This window comes from Otolemur garnettii, unplaced genomic scaffold (genome assembly GCF_000181295.1).
Source record: "Otolemur garnettii isolate 467f Iridium unplaced genomic scaffold, OtoGar3 scaffold00148, whole genome shotgun sequence".
NCBI classification, from domain to species: domain Eukaryota; kingdom Metazoa; phylum Chordata; class Mammalia; order Primates; family Galagidae; genus Otolemur; species Otolemur garnettii.
The window spans coordinates 3,200,706-3,208,594 of NW_003852543.1; the positions used below are offsets into that span (position 1 = coordinate 3,200,706).

Here is a 7,889-nt window from a genome sequence, read left to right on the forward strand (position 1 = left end):
AACGCCTGGCTGTTTTTTGGTTGTAGTTGTCATTGTTGTTTAGCAGGCCCAGGCTGGGCTCGAACTCACCAGCTTTGGTGTATGTAGCTGGTGCCCTACTCAGTGAGTTACAGGCGCTGAGCAGAGTAACAAGTTTTTAAATCACCATTTTCCACCTCCTCCCCAAGGAAAACCTTCTAACTAGTGATCAGCTGTGCTGTAATAGCAGGTTAGCACTGAGACTTGAGTAAACAGAAAAATTGAAGGTTCTCCATCTCCAGACCAGAAAGTGTTTTCTTCCTTACACTTTCTCATAGTGGCAAACAGCAACCACATGACCAAAACTAAGGGTCATAACCATGTTTCCATCCTTAATTTCTCTTACAAAATTTGTTTCTTGGCCATCCTGTTTCTATACATGAATGAATAAGTTTGTCTCCATCCAGGCTAACAGACTTACAGTTTCTGTCATCTGCAGTGCTTTCATCAAACTCTTCTCCCATTTGGAAACTATTTTGGGCTATTTTGGGCTTTGGACTACAGCATAGGGCTACAAACTTTGAGAACAGGAAAACTGAAGTGAGCTCCACACTCCCCTGGATATCAGCCTAGAGACACTTTCCATCCACGGCACAGGGAAGTGGGACGTAAGCCAGGGAGCAGCAGTCTTGCTGAGCTGACAAGGCAGACATCAGTGTTTTGGGCTATTATGAATAAAGGTACTGTGAATATTCTTGTACCAATCTTCATTTGACCTGGGTAAATAGGTCATATGGTTGATGTTTGTTTTAACTTTATAAGAAACTACCAAGAAGTTCTCCAGAGTGGTTATACCCTTTTACACTTCTGCCAGTATACATTAGAGTTCCAGCTGCTCCACATCCTTACCAGCATTTGGCATTGTCAGTCTTTTGAAAGATAGATGATTTGGTTATTTTGCATGTGGCACTGGATCATCTGCTTTTCTTTCATGAGTAGTGCTATTTCAAACACCTTTCTCCATAGTTGTTGACCATTTGTATCTCTTCTTTTGCCTATTTTAAAAATTGAATTTTTGGTCTTATTATTGATTTATAAAAGTTTATTATACATTCTCATTATACATAAATGAAGAAGTTTATTATACATTCTCATTATACATAAATGAGCCCTTTGTCAAATACATGCATTAAAGCTTTATTTTTCCAATTTGTGACTTACCTTTCTTAATGAGTTTGTTTTTCTGTTTCTTTTCTTTTTCATTGCTTTATACTCTAATGTTTTATTATTTCCTTTCTTTTGCTTTCTTCAAGTTTAATTTACTCTGCTTTTTCTAGATTCTGAAATGCTTAGATCTAGAAGTTTATGTCATTGGTTTTACACCTATTTTCTTTTCTAATAAAGAGATTTAAAGCATTAAGCTTCCCTCTAAGCCCCCCTTTGCCTATATCTGGCATAGTTTGATATGCTGTGTTTTTAATTATGATTCAGTTCAAAATATTTCCAAATTCATCGTGTGATTTTTCTTTTCTGACTTCTGAGCTAATTAGATATGTATTGTTTATGTCTAAGTACTTGAGATTTCCTAAATATCTTGTTCTGAACTTTGAGTTAATACCATTGTGGTCAGAGTCTGTTTTAATGTTTCAGCATCTGGTATATCTTGGTAACCACAGAATGTGCTCTTGAAAAAATGTGTATTATACAGTTACACAGTGTTCTATCAAATATTAATTAGGTCAAATTGGTCAACAGTGTTTTTAAAATCTTTTATATCTTTACTGGTTATACCATTTACTAGAAAATGATATTAAAATCTTTAGCTATGACTGTGGCTTGTTTCTCCCTTTAGCTTTGAATTTTTTGCCTTGGGTCTTTTAAAGCTCTGTTACTAGGTGGTATATGTTTCATATTCTTGTCTTCTTGATGCATTAATCCTTGTATTATTATGAAATCAACTTTCTTCTTCTTTTCACTCCCTTTTACTCTAAATTTATCTTTGTATTAAGAGTATCCTTTTTGTGAATAGCAGATAGTCAGGTCTTGCCTTTTCATCCAGTCTGAAAAAGAAAGCACCTTAATCAAAGGCAGCACCTTATTGTTAATCCATCCATACTGTTACGCATCTAGCCCATTGCGTAGTTTTCCCTGGGGTGTACTCCTCCTATTTTGCCTACCTATCCTGCCTGCTATGGACCCCTGAGTTGCCTGCACTCCCCCTCACCAAAAATAACAAATACTCTTGCTATGAGCAGCCTTGTACAGGTCCCCTTAGCTGGGAAGATGTTTACCCAGAATGGGATTGCTGGCTTACAGCGTTTGCCTATACTTAATTTGACTACAGAATGCCAGATTTATCAGTATGTCTATTTGTTGATGGGAATCATCCAGAGGGAGGGGGAAAAGATAATGAAGAAAGAGTGGGGAGAATTGTTAAAGCCACATGCTTGAGTGGATGAGAGGTGTCAAGACCCACTGCACAGGCAGTTTGCCTTCCCCTGGAACAGAGGCAGTTCACCCACAGAGGAGGGAAAACCATGCCTGGGCCAGGTACAGGTGGATGGGTACGTGTGGTGCAAAGAACTAGGGAAATCTTCATGGCTCTCATCTTCTTAATGAAGTAGAAAGCAACCCAAAGGGTAAGGATAGGGAAAGGAGATTCTGGAAACTTAAAGAAAGAGAAGGAAGGTATGAAGTAGTTCTTCTGGAGACTGGGAGCATATGTGGATAAGGAAGCAGCCTGATTGCTGAGCAGCTCTCCAGGTGCTCTCGCAGTTTAGTGTCTGTCCTGCCAGGCTCAAGGGGGAGGCCCAGGCATGGAGCAGCCTCAGCACAGGGCCCTGCCCAGCACCTCAGGCACAGGATGAGCAGTGCAGGACAGCTACCCTGAAGAGGTCCCCCTGCAGTGGGAGAGGGAGCAGCAAGCTGTGGCCGTGCAGACCATCATGGACTCATTGTTCGGCCAGGGGAGCTGGCAGTGACAGTGCAGCAGGGCTTCTGTGTCTGAGTCAGTGGGAAGGTGACCACTCTCCCACAATGTGAACGTGCTGCTCCCACAAGGTGTGGGTACTCAACGCTGCTTTGTCCATAGGTTTAGCTTATGTTGTAAAGGTGATGCATGTCATATAAAAATAAATTAGGAAAACATAAAAAAAATCATGAATAAAAGAGTAAAGATCACTTGAAATCCCTCCGCCTTCCCCCCCCCCCCAAAGGTAGCCTTGGTTAACCCTCCAGCGTGTTGTTTTTAAAGGAAAGGTCTGATCCCTGCCCTATAGGTTTGGAGGTGTGACCACCTATCCCAAATGTAGCTGAACAGCATTGTGTTAGGCTTTTAGATGGGCCAAGAGGGGAACCCTCCCCATTCCTGGGGGAGGTCAAGGAGGGCCACACAGAGGTCTAGGAATTTGGTCTTGAAGTTCATGGGTCCTTCACACCTGTCTTGCTGTCTTCCCCCCTCCTGTCTTGCCTTGTTCATTCTCTCCAGGACAAGAACAGCTCCCACCCTGTCCCACCATGTGGCCGAGAAGGGGACACCCCAGTGTGAGGCGAGTGGGGAGGATCCCTGTGTGGGGAGCAGGGAAGCAGAAGGGCCATGAGGCATGACCCTTGAATGTGCCATTCAGTCACGGCCCCTCCATTTGTGCAGTGCAAGGAGGGTCATTCCACCTGGTTTCAGCCCATGCCTGTCAGGAGCAGGACAGAGGAGCAGGGCCACATGCCTCACCCTCCTGGGTCGGTGTTCCCTTCCAGACAGCAGCGACAGTGAGCTGGAGCTGTCCACAGTGCGCCACCAGCCAGAGGGGCTGGACCAGCTGCAAGCACAGACCAAGTTCACCAAGAAGGAGCTGCAGTCCCTCTACAGGGGCTTCAAGAATGTGAGTGCCCCATTACCCCTGGGAGAGGCCCTGAGACCCTGACCCACTCAGTCCTCCCTGTCCCTGATTCCAGGCAGGAGGGGGACCCAGATCCAGAGAGACCTTCTAAACACTTCTCCATGGCACAGTAAATATCCCAGGGCCCTTAATGGGGCTTACATTTTCTGGGAGAACTGTATGGGGGCTGGAGTGGGCCCCAGAATCAGTACTGTGTGGTCCACCACACTCCCTTCTCTACATCTCCAATGCTGGTACAGGGAAGGAGATGTAGGGGGACAGCTTGGCATGAGGGACCAGCCACACCTTTCCTGCCTACCCTCTCCTTCTTCTTGCCCACCCTGCCCAGCCTTTCCCCAGCTGAGGTATCCCCCACAAAGGGGTGACAGACCAGGCCCCATGGAGTCAGGGCATGGAGATGGGGGTGGCTGAGGTTGCTGAGGGGGTGACTTCCTGCTGCAGGAGTGTCCCACGGGCCTGGTGGATGAAGACACCTTCAAACTCATCTACTCCCAGTTCTTCCCCCAGGGAGGTGAGTCCCTGGCCAGCCCCCCTGGCTTCCCGGCAGCCCCCACTCCATCCCTGTGTGGAGGGAGGGGTCTCTCCCACCATCCCTTGAGTTCCAGGGGCCTGGTGCTACCTCTTTCTGGTTGGAGGAGGGGCCTCAGCTGGAATCCCTGTATGGCGCTGCCTGGCTAGGGGACCAACACACTCCAGCCCCTGCCTTGCTCTCCACAGATGCCACCACCTATGCACACTTCCTCTTCAATGCCTTCGATGCTGATGGGAACGGGGCCATCCGCTTTGAGGTAGGCCCCACTGACTCCTCCCGTGTGTCCTGCCTGAGGTCTGCGTGGCAGGATAGGGCCCAGGAATCTTCCTGCCCTGGTTGCAGCCTCTCAGGGCTGTCTAGAGGGCCAGACGTGATTCTGGGTAGGAACAGTCCAGTGTATCACTTGGGGAATGAGTGGACAGCACATAGCTGGCCCTGGCCAGTGAGGTCAGAGGCATTTGGCCCTGTTGTCCTGTCACCCTGTCCTCAAACTTTTCTGTTTGAAGAGTTCCCATCCAGCTCTGCCCTGCCAAGGGAACTACTAATGCACACTGTGTTGGCAGGGACCCAGCACGAATTTGCATTTTCAGAGGGGTCACAGTTTAACTCAGAGGCCTGGCTTGCATTTGGTGAGATTTCTGGTCCCATAACTTCCCCCTTGTTACCCAGAAAACAGGCCAGAAACACCCAGAAAACATATAGCCTAAGCAGGCTCCAGGGGCTCCTCCCCGCTGAGCACTGTGAATGACGCCCGCCCTGGTGCCCTTCACTGTCAGGAGAGAACCCTGTCCCCAACCGCAGACAGCTTCCTAGTCAGAGGGCCTGGCCTGTGCTCCCTGTGTGGGCAGCGTCATGGGTTCCTCCCAGGCCTGGCTGCATAGGATCATTTGAAAGAGGCCCCATCTGTGGAGCCTGAGCCCCTAAAAATAGCTGCAGACGAAAAGCTGAAACCTCTTCAGAGAGGAAAACCTTTCTGAGAGCCGGCCTGATCGATACTGCCCAGCTCAGCTTCCAGGACCAAGGGCAGCTGACAGGAAAGCACAGAGCAAGCCCCTGCACATGCTGGTGTAATAATAACCCATCAATAAGGCTGCTTGGTTATTTTTATGCTGTGAGCCTGCCGGACACACTCACACACACCCACCTTGTTCTGTGACCACAGGACACCTCCCCCACACACACTCCAGGGGTTGTGCTTGAGTGAGAAGGCAGTGTTTTCTTCTCTGTTACTGCTAGCAATACCCAAAATACTAATACCACATTGCACACAGAAAAATCCAATCAGGGAAAAGTCATTGTCCTTCCCTGTGCCTTCCTGTGTGACCAGTTTCTGGTGTCCCCTTTAAGAGGGACCTGAGACTAGGCAGCAAGCATGAGGAGGAATCCAGTGTAATGGACCCAGGCGGGGCTTTGTAGGATGGAATTTCTTGTTCAGAAATGAGATGACTGGATGGATGCAGGGGCTTGCTTCTGTAATTTTTGGGAGGCCAAGGTGGGAGGATCCATTGAGCTCAGAAATTGGAGACCCTGTCTCTACTAAAAATAGAAAAAGTCAGCCAGGCCTGGTGGCAGGAAGCTATAGTCCCAGCTACTCAGGAGGCTAAGGCAGGAGGATCGCTTGAGCCCAGGAATTTGAGGTTGCTGTAAGCTATGATGATACCACTGCACTCTCTACCCAAAGTGACAAAGCAAGACTCTGTCTTTAAAAGAAAACAAAAAAATTGTTTTTAAAAAGGCAATGAGATGATCCAAGAGCTCAGCAGAGGCCCTGAGCACAGCGGCTGCTTGGGAAGGCCACTCTCAGTCTCCTCTTACTCCCCTAGAGGGAGGTGTGGCTTGTGGTCCTTTAAGGTGGTAGGTGGCGTGTCTGGGGTGGGGTGAGGCGGGTCAGGCAGTGGCTGAGCTGGGAGTACAGGTGCCAAAATTCCTCTGCTGGGCACATTTTCAGAAGGTCATTTGTCTGGCATCTTCTGGCCTTCTGTGTGCTTCCCTGCATGTGCAGCTATTTCCTCTGCTTTCATACTGATATGTTTACATAGAGGATCTCCTTTTTTTTTTTTGAGACAGAGCCTCAAGCTGTCCCCCTGGGCAGAGTGCCATGGCATTACAGCTCACAGCAACCTCCAACTCCTGGGCTTAAGCGAGTCTCCTGCCTCCGCCTCCCAAGTAGCTGGGACCACAGGCGCCCGCCACAACGCCCGGCTATTTTTTGGTTGCAGCCGTCATTGTTGTTTGGCGGGTCCGGGCTGGGGATTCGAACCCGCCACCTTAGGTGTACGTGGCTGGCGCCTTAGCCGGTTGAGCTATAGGCGAGGATCTTCTTGATTTCAAAGTGCTTTGCTCTGGGAAGAAGAAAGGCACGTATCACCCTTAGAGCACCACAGATTGGGATCCCAGTGGTCACAAAAGATCCTACCAGGGGCAGGGAGTGCAGAATTGACCCTTCTCACTGCCAGGACACAGAACCTTCCAGCATACCTTCAAAATGGAAAGTCAGGCCAGCTTACTGATATTTGCAAAGATCCCAGCCCTTATTTTAATATCTTAGAGGTAAGACACATATTAACTGCAGTAAACCATGATTATGTTTTCCTGTCCTTTGCCTAGAGTTAACATTTGTCCTGATTTTTCATTTGCCTGGTTTTCTGTGACCTTACCATTCATTCAAGCCCAGGCCTTCTCCAGTCATTGGAACCTCCTGTCTGGCATCTCCCTGAGGACACCTCCCAGCCTCCCATGGCTCCATCCTCTGCGGGGCGCTTTTCCTCTCAGTCTCCTGGGTTGGGTCTCCTGGTTCTGGAATCCTTCATCTTCCTCCCTTTCGCTTTATCCTCTCTGTTCAGGAGCATGTCTTGCAGCAGCTTCCTATGAAGGAGTAACTTTTGAACCTTTGGGTGTACTTGTATTCTGTTCTTACTCTTGCTTGATATGCTGTAGGGACCAGAACTCCCACGGGAGGCTGTGCTCCTTCACAGTGGCGGTGGCACCGTTCCTTGGCCTCCTGCCTCCAGCATTGCTAGCGCAGGCACCGCTGCTGATTCTGACTTTGTGAATGGGATCCGATTTTGCTTTTTCTGTTGTGCTTTGCTTCTCTCTTTGGAAGTTTGGAGGATCCTTTCTTTGTACCCAGTTTTTCTGAAATGTCCCCATGATCTCTGCCTGTAGACTGAACTGCAGGCTGTTTTCACCCATAATGCCAGGCCCTTGGCGAGCCCTGGCAAATCTCAGCCTTCCATTCTGGAAGCCCGCTTTCATAATTTCTTCAACCACCTTTCCCTATTGTCTCATCTTTCTGCAACTCCTGTGTCCTAGAGTTGGCCCCTATGGAGTGCACCTCTCATTATCCTTTTTTCTCTCCTATTTTCCAACTCTTTGTTTTCTCATTTCACTGCATGAAAGATTCCATTTTCTTTTCTAACCCTTCTCTTAAGTCTGTCATTTCGTTTTCTTATTTTTTAATTCCTAGAGCTCTTTCCTATTTTCACTATTCCTTTTTTTTTTTT

At 48.0% G+C, this 7,889-nt stretch overlaps 1 protein-coding gene and 1 long non-coding RNA gene across 3 annotated transcripts in view; one reads left to right on the plus strand and one right to left on the minus strand.

The window, feature by feature from the left end:
- Window positions 1–7,889, plus strand: part of KCNIP3 (potassium voltage-gated channel interacting protein 3) — an 80,297-nt gene that overhangs the window by 68,726 nt on the left and 3,682 nt on the right. For both annotated transcript variants that reach the window (XM_012811054.2, XM_003799264.3), the window contains 3 exons: window positions 3,712–3,836; window positions 4,296–4,365; window positions 4,572–4,642. In XM_012811054.2, the coding sequence (XP_012666508.1) occupies window positions 3,712–3,836; window positions 4,296–4,365; window positions 4,572–4,642 (266 nt within the window). The remainder of the gene's footprint in view (window positions 1–3,711; window positions 3,837–4,295; window positions 4,366–4,571; window positions 4,643–7,889) is intronic.
- Window positions 6,911–7,889, minus strand: part of LOC111728293 — a 22,959-nt gene continuing 21,980 nt past the window's right edge. Inside the window, exon 5 of the long non-coding RNA XR_002775634.1 lies at window positions 6,911–7,251. This is a non-coding gene — a long non-coding RNA (uncharacterized LOC111728293). The remainder of the gene's footprint in view (window positions 7,252–7,889) is intronic.